This window comes from Hyperolius riggenbachi, chromosome 7 (genome assembly GCF_040937935.1).
Source record: "Hyperolius riggenbachi isolate aHypRig1 chromosome 7, aHypRig1.pri, whole genome shotgun sequence".
In the NCBI taxonomy this organism is placed as follows: Eukaryota; Metazoa; Chordata; class Amphibia; order Anura; family Hyperoliidae; genus Hyperolius; species Hyperolius riggenbachi.
Genome location: NC_090652.1, coordinates 41,376,918 through 41,394,676, shown reverse-complemented (window position 1 = coordinate 41,394,676; position 17,759 = coordinate 41,376,918). Strand labels below are relative to the sequence as shown.

Here is a 17,759-nt window from a genome sequence, read left to right as displayed (position 1 = left end):
ATTGGAATCACATGTAGTGTGCAAGAGGCCTTACACTATTTATATTTGATTTGCACCAGAGAAAGTGACCTACGTACAGTGAAAGTACTGTACTCGTGAGAACACGGTTATTCACCAAAAGCTACGTTGGTAAGTTTCACTCCCTGCAACCCAATTTTGTGAGTACTCCAGTCTACTGATTGATACTCCTTTTTATTTTGAACTTACTACACCGTCCAGGTTCCCAATGTCTCTGTGTTTGTTTTTTAAGGTGTTTCCCCTTATACCTATAAAAGCTTACTTGATACTCCTCAGTAAACCAAATAGAATAGTGCTTAACCAAACAGAGTCATAATATCATGCTTATAATATCATGCTCAGTGTCCTGCAAAACTTTAATCAGCAAAAACACGTAATGCTTCTATGGCTCCCCACCTTGCAATATCATAATCATCTACACTGCTTCGCAAAACTTCAGGACAGCATATAGCACTAAACTCGTGCTAGCTAGGCAGACGGTGTGTGGCGCATCCATTACTTAAGCCTGGTACACACTTTCCATTGGCCAATTTTACCACTGCCATGCAGTAGGAGGGTCGACAGATTTTAAATACTATGAACAGATTGTGTAGGTTAACTCTCATACTACATAGGGGTGGTTAAAATTGGTCTGTGATTGGCCAATCATAAATTAAGGTGTACCAGGCATTAGGCATGTGGGATCTACCCAAAAGTCCCTTGCGATTTAATAATAGATAATTTGCAATCTACCCAATAGGCACCCCTGTTCTGGATAGTTAAAGACTAGATGATGATGATGATTATTATGGTGGTGGTGGTGCTGGTGCTGGTTATGATAAGATAAGTAACCACTACAGATGTACGGTTGACATTGTTTTTTTTTTCTACTCTACTGTTTTGCTTTGGACTATTTTTTTTAAGTTGCTCACTATTCTTTTCTTTTCACAGATAAATGCAAGGTGTACCATAAACTTCTGGACAATCTACATATGAAGGATTTAATTGATACAAAACTGACATTAAAGCATATTTTGGATATTGGACCAGAGACGTTAAAAGATGCTCGTCCACAAAACATTCAAGAAATCCCAGGACACTTCATGAGAAAGCTCATGGCCTTAAACAGAACTGCTCTTAACACTCAGTATGAGAAAGATATACCAGAAGAGGAACTAACTGAAATTAATGTTTTGGATTCACTAATAAATGAGGGTGAAAGCAGCTCAACTGATTCTGTAAACCCTCTAGATGTCCTGTGTGTCCTTCTCCATTGTTCAGACTGTTTTCTACAGCAAGAGATTGTAACCAAAATGGCCATGTGTCAGTTTGCTGTCCCTCTGCTGCTCCCTGCTGGTGATGGGTCACACTGCACGCTCATGTTGTGGGCAATGAGGGAAATTGTGAAAAGATGGAGACCTCCGTCATTAGCTGATAGTAAAGGGTTCAGAGAAGAAAACATGGTAAATATTTCTATGCCAATCTTTTCTTTTGTCAGACTAGGAAAAAGTAAACTATCCAAATCTAAAATCCTGAACCAGGTTCTTAACCCAGCCCAGCAGCATCATAACTTCTTCATACATGATGATATGGAAGGAGGAAACATTGAAAGAGAAATATCTGATGGACTTGTGGAGATTTCCTGGTATTTTCCTTGTGGTAAATCTGATGTGTTCCCAGAACCAATCGCAGTGACCAACCTACGAGGAGAACTGGAGTCCAACTTAGAACAGTTTACATTCTTGACTCGAATCTCATCGGCTGTGTTTATATTCATTGAGAACATTTCTGTGAGTCAATTCAGGCTGTTATCAGGCTGCATTAACAGTGAGGCCAAATATTATTTCATAGTTACTCCAGACAGAGGTAAAAAAATTACCACCGAAACCACAAAACACATAAAAGAACTAATGCCAATTTTAAACATGAATATAGCAAACGATGTTCTTGCAAAAACCAGCACAGCAAATGATGCAGCTCTAGTGAAGAAAATTCAAAATTCTATTGAGGGTTTCTTAAAAAATTATCAGGAACATGATAAAAAGCTGTATCTCATCAAAAATAAAATCCAAGCGCTTCATATCTCTGTTGATGAGAATTCCCTTAAATGCCAGAAAGCAAAACAGTGTGCAAGTAAAATTACCTCTGTAATAAAAGATGTGGAAGCATATAAGAAGGAAACTCTGAAACTACAGGGAGAGATGTGGAAGAAGCTATCAGAGATAGAGAAGGAACTGTGCAGAATGACAAAACAAGGGGAAAAGAGCGCAGAAGAATATCGGTCCGAGCTTATAGAGCAGAGTAAATCACTGCACCAAAAACAATACGAGCATGAAATTCCTGTAGGCATAGTGGATTTTATTGATGCAATAACTGACAAATCAGACACTGAAAAACATTATTTCTTAAAATGGATGAAATTTGAGTTGGATTCTATTGCTAGAAATAATATTTCTTTGTTGCAGTCAGAATACAAAAAGAAATGTAATAGTAAATCAGATACTTTAGAACTCAAACAGCTGGATCAGAAGATCTCTGACAGTTCTCTAGGAATCGAACACTTCTTAAGGGAGTTGGGCCAATTTTATGAAGCTGAATATTCTACTGGGGGCAAAAAAGTGAATAATAAAACTATTCGTCAATTCAGTAGACTTCCGGGAATTGCTGCTAAGCTCTTAATAGAAGGGTTCCCATTGGAGCTTATGGATGGAGATGCATCCAACATACCCTTGCAGTGGATAACTGATGTCTTGAATGAACTGGACACAAATACAGGAGGACAATGCAGGATGAGAGTAATAACTGTGCTGGGAGTACAAAGTACGGGGAAATCCACTCTTTTGAACACCATGTTTGGTCTGCAGTTCCCGGTGGCCAGTGGAAGATGCACACGGGGAGCCTTTATGACTCTTCTCAGTGTGAAAGAGAACTTTCAGATGAAGCTGGGATGTGAGTTCATCCTGGTGATAGACACTGAGGGTCTAAAAGCTCCAGAGTTGGCCTCTTTGGAAGGCAGTTATGAACATGACAATGAGTTGGCTACACTGGTAGTTGGATTAAGTGATATCACGATCGTCAACATGGCCATGGAAAACACAGCAGAAATGAAAGATATTCTACAGATTGTAGTCCATGCATTCCTAAGAATGAAAGAAGTTGGAAAGAAACCCAACTGCCAGTTTGTACACCAGAATGTGAGTGATGTATCTGCTCATCAGAAGAACACGAGAGACAGGCAAAAACTTCTGGAACAATTGGATGAAATGACCAAAGTGGCAGCAAAAATGGAAAAGAAAAGTGGAATCACGATGTTCAGTCATGTAATGGACTATGATCTAGAGAAACACAACTGGTACATTCCTGGGCTCTGGCAGGGAATCCCTCCAATGGCTCCAGTAAACTTTGGTTATAGTGAAAATGTTCATGAGCTGAAAATGTATTTGCTGGATTTTTTGAGATCACAAAAGTCTGAAAACGTTAATTGCAAAATCCCAGACTTTATTACATGGGTAAAAAGTTTGTGGAGTGCAGTGAAACATGAGAAATTTATTTTCAGTTTCAGAAACAGTCTGGTGGCTGAGGCTCATAACAAACTGTCTGTGCAATACTCCCTCTGGGAATGGGAATTCACTAAAAAGGTCCATAGCTGGATGATCAGTACAGAGACTTATATCAGAAATGAATCTGCAGACAACCTGAACACAGAGATTTGTGAAGAATTAAAAGCGAAACTTCAACAGTTACTGTCGGAAGAAGAAAACGCGATCTTACATCTACTAGGAAAATATTTTGAGAGCAAATGTGAAAATGTTCATCTAATCGAACGCTACAAAAATGATTTCTTCATGAGTGCAAGATTCCTAAGAAAGGAACTGGAAAGGAATGCAATTAATAAGCTCAATGAGACAATTTCTATTCAGAAAGGAAAATTTCATATTCTGAATATCCAGAAAACCTCACAACAGCGTATTGAGAAAGAAATAACTGAACTCCTAGAAAGCTGCAGAAATAGGAATTGTGAACTTGGAAATGTGGAACCAAAGAAAGAATTTGAAGAAATGTGGAAGAGAACACTTTCTGGTTTACAGGTGGAGGTGCTAACAAAGCGGAACGTTGGCCAAGCAGTCTTTCAGCATCTGCAAAAGGAAATGGGTACAGAGGGAGCAGGAATTAACCAAAAACTAAACAATGTGAGGTGCTTGGAAGGATATGGATACAAGCAGTTTGTGGCAGATAACAGTTACATTGACTCTTGTTGGAAGCGCTTGCCATTAAGCAAACAAGAAGACCAAATAAAAGATCTTGCCACCAGTTTGATAGATATGTGTGAAAAGTACATCAGAGAGAAGGCAGGTACCACAGCGGACTATAATGATACCTACTGCCTGGAGCTGCTCATCATGATCAATAATAAGCTCAAGGAAAAAGCTAGCAAAAAAATCAATTTTACAAAAAAATTCATTCTAGATATTAAACTTCACATCTTTGGAAAAGCAACTGTAGAATTTCAGAAGATGCACGATAACTTCATTCAAGAAAACGATCCAATAATTTGTCTGGAGAAACTAAAACCTCAATACCTGGCGACATTTGAGAGCATATTCCATGCGAAGGATGAGTGTCAAATCAGAGCCAAGAAATTCTGTGAGCAGTGCCTAAAGCCTGCCCTTACTGATTATATTCTGAGGCATCTAGGCAAGGAGATCATTGATGAGATTATGAAAAGTTCTGATATATTTAGCAGTAGAAGTGCTTTCCAGCAGAACGTACTGGAAAATTTGCTGAAGAAAAACATGTTTAAATACTATTTACGTTACATAAATGATTATGAGAAATTTGTGAACAATTGGATATATAGGCATATTATTGAAAAATACAAGAGCTCACCAACTCATACATGCCTAGAAGAAAAACTCTTATCGTCTCTAATTGAGAAAGTCCAGGAAGTCTTGCGGAATGAGAGATGTATGGAAACAGAAACCATTGCAACGTTCCTGGGTCAGTTCTGTGAGTTGCTGAATACAGAAATAGTCATTGCACAGAATGAAATAAAGGTGATCACTTTCTGTAATACAGCAAATGTTGAGCAATTCTCAGAGGACATCCTTTTTTATCTTCCGACAATAAAGGATCAAATTCTATCAGATGAGAAATTAAAGGACATTTCATCTGTTCTTAAAAGTGTGACACTGAAACCACAGGAGGAATTATTCAAGAAGGTGATTGGTTGTGGGAAGCAATGTCCATTCTGTAAAGTTCCCTGTGAAAATGTCGGAGGTGACCACCAGGAGCACTGCGCTTCTCTACATAGACCTGAGGGATTGGGAAGATACAGATGGGAAATGGATAAGGCTTTGGTCACTGAAATCTGTTCCACCTCTGTGGTTTCTAACGCTAGATTTAGAAATTCAGAGACGGATGGAAAATATCACCCATACAAGGAGTACCGGAAGTACTATCCAGATTGGGCCATACAACCTGATGCCAGCCTCAAGTCCTCAGATTACTGGAAATACATTTTTGTGCATTTCAATGATGAATTTGCAGAAAAATATAAAGCAGAACCAGCCAAGCTTCCAAAAGATTGGAAGACAATCACACAAGAGAATGCTCTTGAAAGTTTGAAAGAGTCATTCAATACCAAATGATAACAGTATGGCTGTGTAAGATGCCATCATGGAGATCCAATGTAAAATTATATGCTTTGCAAATTTACTTTAGTTATTACTTAAAGTGAACCCAAGCCAAAGACATACCTAAAAAGACACATACTTGCTGAAGAAGAGGGAATCTTCTGGATCCTGTAGAGACTTCTCGCGTCCTCCTTGCTGCTGTTGCTGCTGCTGGGTGGAACTCTCTGGAAGTTCTGGACCATGCACACCTTCAGACACCAGCGTGGCCATGCAAGTACCACCCCACCTGCACAGTAGCATGGAGCTTCTTGTGCTTGAGTGGGTCCAGCTTACTGCGCAGGCACAGCCATACTTACATCCCCTGTCTCTAATACTTTCAGACAGAGACCCTGAACAAGCATGCAGCAGATTAGGTGTTAATGACATTTATTGTCAGATCTGACAAGATTATTTGCATGCTTGTTTCTGGTGTGACTCAGACACTACTGCAGCCAAATAGATCAGCAGTGCTCCCGGGCAACTGGCATTGTTTAACAGGAAATAAAATATGGCAGCCTCCATAGTCTTCTCTCTACAGTTGTCCTTTAAGTATGTCTTGTGCTTGAGCACCATTTAAACCTAGGGATAAGCTTCTGAATTCTGCAGAAATCAGTATTCTGATGTGGAATTTGAAATACCGAGTGAAATTCTGTGGAATTCGGACAGAATTTCTGACATGACATTATAGTCAAGACCACCGACTTCCTCCGTTAATTGCAAAGCCCTTATAAATGCAATATTCACCAAATTTCCCACGTATCTTTGGGAGAATGTTGGGAACAAATGAGAAAAAAAATTGTTTCTGAAACTTCAAAGAAAAAATGTTTTTAAAGTCAGTACAATGACATTCTGCAGCGGAATTCAGCTATTTACATTAGAGTAAATACCGTCAATTTCAAAAGTTAATTGCAAAGCCCCCTATAAATGCAATCTTCACCAAATTTCCCAGGTACCATTGGCAGAATAGTGGGAACAAGTGATAAAAACATTTCCAAAAGACCCAGTAATTTTTGAAAAAAACAATTTTGAATACTTCAAAGAAAAAATGTTTTTCAAACTGGATAAAATGACATTTTGCTGCATACACTTTTGTGGAGCCTGGACCATGTGGGGTTCTGCAGCCTGAGCTACCAGACACCACACCCCATGGCCCATGGTATTGGGGGGGGGCTCTGGCAAAGCCTACCCCTTTCCCGCTGAGCCCTTGCCCAATCCATGGACAAGAGGCACTTCCCACTCCTGATTTTCAGGAGGAAGTGGCTGCGTCGACACCCAGGGGGGTTCATGGTGGCATCTGGGGGTCCCTTTTAACAAGGGGAGCTCCAGATGTCCACCGTCTGTTCTAACAAAGATTTAAAATGAAATAAAAATGTAACAATGACGAAAGTATTGTAAAATACTTGATTAACCATAAATATGTACCTTTGGATAATCCTATACCAAAATCCTCAAAAATGTCCCACGTCATTATCCTCAAATACTCGTTGAACGACAAAGAACAGCCGTGCACGCCGATTTTTGTACTGGCACTTGCTATACTAAGTATAGTGAGCCCCAGCAGAGCATTTTTGAAAGTTCCTCCAAGACTCCCTATTGGTCCCTTAACAAACCAATAGGAGTCTAGCTTCTCAGGGAGAATTTCTATTGGTCTGTTAAAGGACCAATGGGGAGCCCTGGAGGGACTTAAGTATAGCAAACCCTGACACTGCTGCCAGCACATTTCCCAGCAAGCCACGCCCTATTTTTTCTTTGAAGCATTCAAAATCAATTTTCTCAAAAACTACAAGGTCTTTTTGGAAAATATTCTTGCACTGTTCCCACTAGTCTCCCAAAGATACCTGGAAAATTTGGTGAAGATTGTATTTACGGGGCTAATTGCAATTAACGGTGGAAGACAACACTATTGACTATAATGTAATGGCTGAAATTCCCTCTGAATTCTGTGGAATACTGCTTGGAAAGCGGAATTAACAGGTGGAATTCTCAATTCCATCGCATTTGGAATTTGGCATTTCCAAACATTCCTATTTAAATAAGGATATGACCTTAGGATCCGCCCATCACGCCTTTGTTCCTCCTTAACTTACTCCCTCTGTCTTAATTTTAATTTCTATGCTCCTATAAACCGGGTCTTATGATCTTCAACTTGTTAATAGATCCATGTTTCTTCTCTGTTTGTTTTTCTCCAAATCATTATTTTGGATATACTGTACCTGGCCCAGGTGTGAAGAGGACAGCACTTTAAGGTATAGAGATACAGAGCCTTATTCAATTCACTTGTTCTCCTCAGGCTGGTGTCACACTATGAATTGGCATTAGCATTGCGGTGCAGCGCGCCCAACACACCGCAATGCACCGCCAAAAACAGTCCTTCAGGGAACAGCGTGTTAGTACATAGTGTTCCCTGTCTGGCATCCATCTAAACAGGAAGTGACGCATGCTTTCGGTCACTTCCTGTTTCACGTATGTAGAATTGCATGGAAGCGTATTGTAAAAACACGCTTCTGCTCATGTGTACCGTGACATCGCAATTCGAAAGTGCTTAAAAAACCCTGCGTTGCCATAGACTAACATAACTTCCAAGCCGACGCTGATCGACGCAGGTCACCACACGGTAACGTAGGTATGCGCTAGCGTTAAATCAGGCACTTATGGTGCAGCATACCACAAAGTGGGAAGTATGAACTTCCTCATAGACTTTCATTAGGCTGTGATAGCAGTTTGGCTATTTGCTGCAATGCACCACGCCAGTGTGAAAGGGCTCAAGGAGATAATTTTTCTTCTTTTGTTTAAAAAAAGTATTTTCTTACTTGCTGGTGCCAATTTTTTTAATAAGGTGTAAAAATATCACCTAAGAGAAAATGTAGGAAAAACTTGGTCTTTAATAGGATACGGTTTATTCACTGAGTTGTGTTAATGCTTGTAGTAATTTCAAGGTTATACAGTTATTAGAGATGACCACAAATTTTGAATAATCACAATTTCGCAATTTGCAATCATATGTATTTTGTATGTAAACGTTATCAGGAACAGTAATTTTGAGTAATTCTTATGTAATTTCATTCCAACTATAGCGGTTAATAGCAAAGCCGCCATACATGCTATAGTCACTAAAACTGCTACCTATGTTAAAGGGGACCTAAACTGAGAGGGATCTGGATGTTTCCCTATAAACAATACCAGTTACCTGGCAGTCCTGCTGATCTCATTGGCTGCAGTAGTGGCTGAATCACAGACCTGAAACAAGCATGCAGCTAATCCAGTCTGACTTCAGTCAGAGCACCTGATCTGCATGCTTGTTAAGGCGCTGAGGCTAAATGTATTAGAGACACAGGATCAGCAGGAGAGTCAGGCAACTGGTATTATTTTAAAAGGAAAAAGCCATATCCTTCTCAGTTTAGGTTCCCTTTAAGGGGAATAGTGGGAATAAGACAAAAAGACATTGTTCAAAAAGAGTGGGGGACTCACAGCCCATATCAGCATTTGGAGGATTTGATCACCTGTTCCTCCTGGCCATATGAAAGATGCTGTTGGCAATAGATGATCACAATAAGGATCTCTGCTTCATTTTCTTGCATGGTGTGATGAACTGACACTACATTTCGTTTGGCAATACATGATTGGAGACCTTGGATCCATGTTTGATATCAGATCACCAGCTGTTTATTTATGATTACCACAGGCCCTGTGACTTCATGCTCATTCTTTTGCCAATGCATCAACCCATACATGTTGCATGAATTTGCTGTTTAGCCATCACATTGAACTGCCTTCAAGCATTTAAAGAGGTTTTTTGGGGGACTGCAGCCCCGTATTGATTCAGTGGTATACATGCCCAGCTGAGTGGAGGTTTAACATTTTAGAATTGTTTAGGGGGGTTTATGTATTATTGTACAGTCTTTATGTGTGTTTTTTCTACTATTTTACAATAAAGCTTATATTTAATAATTTTTCATGCACCCAAGAGCCAATTCTCTTCTTTATGGTTTCATTATATATTCTTGTTGGCATGGTGCATGAGAAATTTTCATTTATTTTTTTTATTTTACAAGAATTGATCACCCAGGTTTATTAATTCAATTGCCTGCTCACTGATCCTTACACTGAGCCGTTTATTCAAAAAATTGTTCAAAAAGACCTTGTAGTTTTCAGGATATTTGATTTTGAAAATGCAAAGGAAAAATGGTTTGTAAACTGTCAGTTTTCTGACTTTTAAAAAAGCTGACATATTTAAAATCAATGTTCTCAAAAACTACAAGGTGTTGTTGAAAAGTTGTTGTTTTTTTACTTGTTCCCACCATACTTCTTAACAAACGTACATGGTATTGTTGGTGACGATAGCATGTATAGTGGCTGTGCTATTAAAGTGGACCCAAATTAAAAATACAAGATTTCAGAAATAAAATCTATTTTCTAAATTATAATAATAAATAGCTGCCTTTTTTCAGCTGCATGATGACAAATATAAAATATTTTACATTTATTGGAGGAACCCCTCCCTTCCTTTCAAATTGCCGGGATTTTTCCGGCAAACTGGTGGAGTAGGTGGTGTCCGGCAATGAAGAAATTGCTAATGGCTGCCCCCAGTATAACCCTAGCTATGAAAAGAGAAGGGTGAAAAGCATGCAATGAAATGATCATAGGTTTGAAGGAGTGTTTATTTATCTTTGTATGTGTCAGAGTGGTGCAACTAAATATTTTTAATTAAAAAAATGTTTGGTTTGGGTCCGCTTTAACTGCTTAACTCAGCGCTTATTTACGCAAAATTTCATGTAATTATGCAAAATTAAAAAACAGATTACCACCAAATCAATTGAATGTCCAAATCGTAAATTCCTATGGGCATAATTACAAATCATGATCGTAATTAGCAGATTACGGTCATCACTAAGGGCCTGAACCCACTAACGCAGTTGTGTCCACTTTTCAGTTACACATCAGTGTTACAGATGCTGGAAAGCAGACAGAAGCAGACACAACTGTGTTAGTGGGCTCAGGCCCTTAGGGCCTGTTCCCACTACATGCAAATTGGATGCAGAATGAATGCAGAAAAACTGACTCCAATGAATGCCTATGGGCCTGTTTCCACAAACGTGATTTTTCTCATGCAGATTTTCCCATAGGCATTCATTGGAGTCCGTTTTTCTGTATCCATTCTGCATCCTATCTGCGTGTAGTGGAAACAGGCCCTAAGAGTTATATCATAAGTAAGAGATCCTATGCCATGGGAAAATTCTGTATAAGAAAAAAGGCTTGGTCCAGTTACATTTTTCTCCTAAGTTTTCTCCTATGAGATATTTTTCATTTTGTTTAAAATAGCTAGCTTTTCAGCATTCTACAATTGAAAAGGTACCAAAAAGCAGATGAAAAGGTGCTACCAAAATGATTAGTATTTTCTTGCTTGCTGGTAGCTTAAAGTGTAACTGTCGGGCATAAAATCAAAAATCAATTCTTTATTTTTATCTGGTAAACAAGTAATAAGCATGCTAATCGGGCAATCCAAAAGTTAAACTCTCTGTTACTTTTCTTGTTTATAAATGATTATTCCCCAGTTGATTATTCCCCAGTTTACCTGACTCTTATTTGGTACGTTGCTGCAAAAAGGAAGTTGCAGGGCATGGTGGGTTGTCTTTTTTTGCTTCTTTATTTCCCCTCAGACTAAACTAGTGTACAGAAGCAAAAAAGGACAACCCAGCATGCCCTGCAACTTCCTTTGTGTGGCAACGTACCAAATAAGAGTCAGGTAAACTGGGGAATGATCATTTATAAACAAGAAAAGTAATAGTGATTTTAACTTTTGGATTGCCTGGTTAGCATCCGTATTACTTGTTTACCAGAAAAAAATAAAGAATTGATTTTTGATTTTATGCCCGACAGTTACACTTTAAAGCGGAACCAAAATGACTAAATAACAAAGCTTTTCACTTACCTGGGGTTTCTGCCAGCTCCTTGCAGCCTTGCTGTCTCATGCCAGTCCTCCACAATCCTCCGTTCCCCCGCCGCCAGCTACTTTTGGTTCCGTCAACTCGGCAACTGCCCCTGCATGCCCCGGGCAACACGTATCTTTCTACACAATAGCGTCTTGCGCTGATAGTGCAGGACACTATTGCGAGCGAAAATAGATTTGCGTGGCTTGCCGTCAACTTACAAGTCGACGCTACAACAGTACCAGAAGTAGCTGGCGGTGGGAAAATGTAGTCATTTCAGTTTAAAAGACATTTTGTTGACGAGATGTGAACTTATCACCTAAGAGAAAACTTGGAGGAAAATTGAAGTGGATCGGGCCCATCGTTATCTAAGGTCTTATGTCAGCCACGGTATTAAATCTTTGCTGTTATCTGTTGTCAGAGGTTATGAGAAGATTTGTATATAACAAAGTGTAAAGTTGGCCTTACACATGTGGATTTCAACCCAATGTTCCAAAACAATCGATTTCTTTATGAAAGGAATCGATTCAGAAGGAATCAATTCCTACCACACACAGCAGATTGATTTTGAATAGATTTCAGCAGGTAATCCATTGAAAATCGATCCACCCACAGAACTGTTCGGTGCAGAGCAACTCTATGGGCTATCGGTCTACCACTACACCTGCCCCAACCGCGATCATGCTAGATTTTCCATCCTGTCCGATCAATACCTGAAATTCAATCTATCAAACATTTAAAGGAATCAATGTCCATCTGATTCTGAGTGATCGAATCTGCAGGGAATCTAATGGGAAAATCAATATGTGTATGGGCACCTGAACTGTCCTTTGTTTAAATACGATACTTATGCACTGTAGGAATTGTATGTACCTACAATGTTTGTTGATCTAACTTTCTATTCTTTAAAAACAAAATATGATTGAAAAGAAAACTTTTGAATGATTTAAAACGTAATCGTTGTAGATTGAAACATCTTAAACCATTTTCCAAGACAAATAAAAAGATTTTGGATAGAAAAGAAAACGTTTGTGCCTTTTTTGGAGTTTATGTATATCTTTGCCTTTAAAAATTGATATCATTATTATTATTCCTGCTGATCTCTTTGGCTGCAGCCATATCTGAATCACTCACCTGAAACACGCATGTGGCTAATCCAGTCAAGAAAAAACCTGATCTGCTGCATGCTTTTTCAGGGTCTACGGCTTAAAGTATTAGAGACACAGGATCAGCAGGATAGCCAGGCAACTAGTATTGTTTAAAAGGAAATAAATATGGGATCCTCCATATTCCAGTTCAGGTGGCTATATATATATATATATATATATATATATATATATATATATATATATATATATATAAAATGATAAAATATGAACAATGGACAGAAGTAAAATGTTAGACAGAATATCTGTTTTCTGAGTCAAATGATCTGAATACAAACCAGTGCTCATCCCTTGTCAGAAGTCATACAAACAGCAACCTTACAACGGATAGCAATAAAAACCTTTATAGTGTACCAGACATGGTACGCTATTGCTAATTTATACTTACCCGGGGCTTCCTCCAGCCCCATTAGCAGCACTGAGACCCTCGCCATTCTCTTCAGCCCCTCCGTTCTGGCGGTACCACTCTGGTACCACTACGATAAACCAGTCAGTCGCCACCAGTTGAGGGCTTGTGCACATGTGCAAAATGCTCTTGGGGAATGGGAGCACAATGAGGGGTGTGTGCACGGCCAAGCAGCGCATGCGCATAAGCCAGCAGCTGTCTAGATTACCGGGAGTCGTAGCCGCTGAAAGGGGGACCCTAAGAGGATGGCGAGGGTGCTGCTAAGTATAAGTTAGTGATAGTGAACCATCTCAGTTTCACTTTGAGATGACAAAAACTAAAGGTGTTCTCACACCAAAAAAAGTGCAGTATTTTTTGCATTAAGCCAACTCACCAACGTCAATATTCCTTCATTAGAGTCGGTCTGTACTCTATCCCACACCAGTCAGAGTGCAGGGCAGATAATAGAATAGAGACCAGCTCAAATTGGATTTGTGGATTTTGATGTGAGACAAAAAAAAAGCTTATGGTACTTTAATTTGTTTTATTTTTGTTTGTTTTTTTTATATTGTTTTTGAAGGGATGAGTGAGGACTGCTGATTTACTCCTTTCCCAGAGATGGGAGGGGGGGGGGGGAGAATCTGGATTCTCCAACATTCCAGTATGAGTCAACCTGCTTCCCCCAATCTCCACAGTTGTGAAGGTTATTTCCCATACCTCCAACTCCCCCAGCACCGCACCTATTTATCTCTTTCTCTATAAGGCTGCTTTCACAGTAAGACGTTACAGGTGCACGTTAGTGCAGCCTGTAACGCTCCCCAACACACAGCAATGTAACTGCAATGGGCTTTTCACAGTGCCCACGTTGCGTTACATTGTAATCTTAGTGTGCAGCATGCTATAGCGTTAGAGCAGCTTTGCCGCGTTAGCCTGCTTGCACAGGCGCAGTGATTAGCCACATGGCTAATTAATATTCACTGCACTGTGCTGACGTCACTGGCGGGACCACGTGATGCGGAGTGTTCTGCTCACGTGGTCTCCACCAGCACATGCGTACTATAGTACGCATCACGGACGCATCAAAGAGCCGCTTAACGCGGCTCTTTGCTAACGTCCTCTGCCACCACCACCATGCGTTGCATTAGGTGCACATTATGCGACCTTAACGTAGCACCTAACACAACGTCTTAGTGTGTAAGTAGCCTAAAAGTATGTTTAGTCACTTTCCAAACAAAGAAATCTCATCTTACGCCACCATCTTGCTGTTGGATCACCATTTTTTGAGTGTTCACGGACCTTATGGTCCTTGGATGAGCACTATGTGACCTTGATCAGGAACTTGAAAGGCCATAAATGGAATGTGGTGAAGGATTTAAAAGTAGACTGTTTCAACCATGGAAGCACCTCGATACTGACTACTTTTTTAGAATCATTTCAGTGTTTTTTCTGTCCTACCATCTACATCAGACAAATCCTTAATATAAAGTTTTGAATGGGAATTTGCAAGCCCCCACAGAGAAGTGCAGCTTATGTCTCTTCCAGTTTTCATTAGTTATGATTTTGGGTGTTAGAAAACAGTATTTAAACAGTACAGGTGAAACTTTAGATAGAAATTAGAATATTGTGCAAAAGCCCATTTATTTCAGTAATCAACTTGAAAGGTGAAACTAATATATGAAATAGTGAACCCTTTGCAGGTGTTTTGGATGAATTAGCTGATTGGAGTCTCATACGTTGAGCCCAAAATATTGAATCTTTTCACAATATTCTAACAGACTGAGATTTTGATTTTGGGGTTCTCACCATATAAGCTGTAAGCCATAATCATCAAAATTATAACAAATTAAGGCTTTGCATGTAGTGTATGTGTTTATTTCATATATTAAGTTGAATTACTGAAATAAATGGACTTTTGCATTTTTCATTGTTCACCTGTATTTTTGTCTTATAGCACTGGGGCTCCAGACCCGACTCTTGACCAGAACAGTATCTCCAGGGAAATTTTATGTTGTCCCTGTATGGACTATGGCCCACTAGAGTGATTTTAGTAGCGTTTTGGAATCCCTGACAATCTCTGGCAATTCCAAAGCGCTATGCTAATGAAAGAAAATGGAGGCAAACCCACAGGAGCCATTGGGATTAGGAAAATCATGGGTCCTGCAGCATTTTTAGGGCAATTGTGTAGATAAGATAAGGGCACTGCAAAATCATTTTGAAATCACTGCATAAAGGTTTTGCAGGGATTTAACTGAATCACCAAAAAAAAAATCCCAATGACAAATAAAATAGCTATAAAAAAAAAAAACACTGGGAGTTGCTTTAAAAAAGAAAAACTGTACAAAAACTGTAGAAAACACTAGCAAAAAAAGGTAAGGGATTTATTTGGGTTTGGTGCAAGCACCCCAATTTTCCTCACACATCACCAAAAAATATGCAAGTAGGTTGATTGGCTTTCCCCTAAAATTACCCTTAGGAAGATAATTCTGTGACGGTGGTAGGAGTGGTAGGAACATTAGATTGTGAGCTCATCTAAGCTATAGTCAGCGACATGATGCATTATTTAGTATTCTGCAGCAAGCACTGTAGAAAACATGTCTGTTAATTGTACACAACTAAGTCACCTCCTACCTTTGATTTCAGGAATGCAAAAACAATGATCGAATGCATGTGTCACAAGGAGACTTCAAGCGTAGATAAGATGGGATGTCAGCAAGATACCAATATAGCAACCATGACTGTCATGTAAATAAAAAAAAAAATATTTCAGAGGCAACTGATATAATAAAACACTTAAAAGGAGAGGTTGTGTTGGTCTTACCTATCCTGAAGAAAATGGGTAGTAAGACCGAACACAGTGAATCCAGCGCAAGAGACTTGGGCGCACAGGGAATAACTTCGGCTGAAGTTACTTTTAAAACACAATAATTCCGCTTCCAGAAATTGCTGGAAGCCGAATTATTTCATTCCCCACCATCCATGGTGGCCTAGAGGGGGAATAGTATTTAACATGGCCGGGAACTTGTGCAGCTGCAGGATCAGCCATGTACCAGCTGTATCCTGCGCCCAAGTCTCCCAGCACCGATACCTCTCGTACGCAGTAAGACTGGTATTATATATATTATTAAGCATTATAATAGGCAACGTGTTTCTCAGGACTTTGCCCGCCTCATCAGGTCTGTATAACAACAGTGTCTATCAGTTTGGACCAATAAACTTGAGCACCAAAATGTTTTCTTACATTGGCCGCTCCTGAAATAATTTTTTCTTTATTGTGCTTCACCTCAGTCGGGGGAAGTGCTTTTTTAGTTTTGGCCCTAAGGAACCCATTAGGAGTGTAACCATCCAGCTCCTGCACCACAGTACCTGATAAACCCAAGTGGGGACAGGCTCTGTTGGTGGTTGCAGTTTTTGAAACCCACCTTTGTGTGTATACCAATCAAACCATTGCTTAAAGAGACACTGAAGCGGAAAAATAAATATGATATAATGAATTGGTTGTGTACTATGAATAATTACTAGAAGATTAGCAGCAAAGAAAATATTCTCATACTTTTATTTTCAGGTATATAGTGTTTTTTCTAACATTGCATGATTCTATAATATGCGCAGATTACACAACACTCAGCATTCAAAATGAGTCTTTCAGAGCAGTCTGTGACATAATGAACTCTCCTCTGGCAGAGGAAAAGTAAACATTTCAATTACAGTTGAGATAATAAAAGTCAGATAACAGCCCTCTCCACGACTAACTTAGTCGGAGAGCTTAATAGCTTTTTTGCATAGAGATAACAACTGGAGTTTCTCAACTCTTCCTGTACTGGAAACAATTAGACTGATGTATCTGATCTTAATGTTTAATTTCTTAGCTGTACTACACATACAAATCATAATATCATAATTTTTTTTTCGCTTCAGTGTCTCTTTAAAGTCCACTTGCTCAGACATGTTGCACCAGTTGGCTCTTGGTCTTCTTTTTGTTTCCCGGTTGCTCCTTGTAATTGAAGATGCCGGGAAACATTTCCTCTCAAATATGGCTGTCTTACGGAAGAAGAATGAATCAGTAGAGACAGACCTTAAAAAAGGTAAGACCATCATCTACTGGGCAAAGGGCAGTAGTATTATGAGAATGGCAGTATTTGTTAACTGTGCATTGGCTGCAGTGGTAAAGTGTAACATGAGGTAATGAATGAAACCTTCTCAACAACCCAGCATGATAACTGTTGGGCGGCACAAGCCAGCACTGAAACAGGTCAATATCAGCTGCACAGGTTGATATAGGCCAGTGTCACACTTCCATGGAGCAATTTACCATCCAAATAAACCAAGGTCCTTCCAGATGTTAAAAATGACTGAAGTAATCCACGTTTTGTATGGTGCCCCAAAGCAGAAAAAAATGCAATTCGCAACAGATTACTGACATTGAACATGTCACTACCGGTAGACAGTTCTCTTCTTCTCAGGTCCTGGATTCTTAATTTCTTAGACCTCAACCCAATCTAGCACATTTGGGACCACCTCAATCAATCTGTCAGATGACTGGATCCACCAGCATGCACCCATCAGCAACTGTTAGACACACTGGTCTGCATAGCTCCAGATACCTCTGACATCC

At 39.5% G+C, this 17,759-nt stretch overlaps 1 protein-coding gene across 1 annotated transcript in view; it reads left to right on the top strand.

Annotated features, from left to right (window-relative positions):
• Nucleotides 1–5,648, top strand: part of LOC137525489 (up-regulator of cell proliferation-like) — a 37,190-nt gene extending 31,542 nt beyond the window's left edge. The window contains exon 3 of the mRNA XM_068246609.1: nt 949–5,648. Coding sequence (XP_068102710.1) covers nt 949–5,645 — 4,697 coding nt within the window. The 3' untranslated portion in view covers nt 5,646–5,648. The remainder of the gene's footprint in view (nt 1–948) is intronic.
• The last annotated feature ends 12,111 nt before the right edge of the window (nt 5,649–17,759 follow it).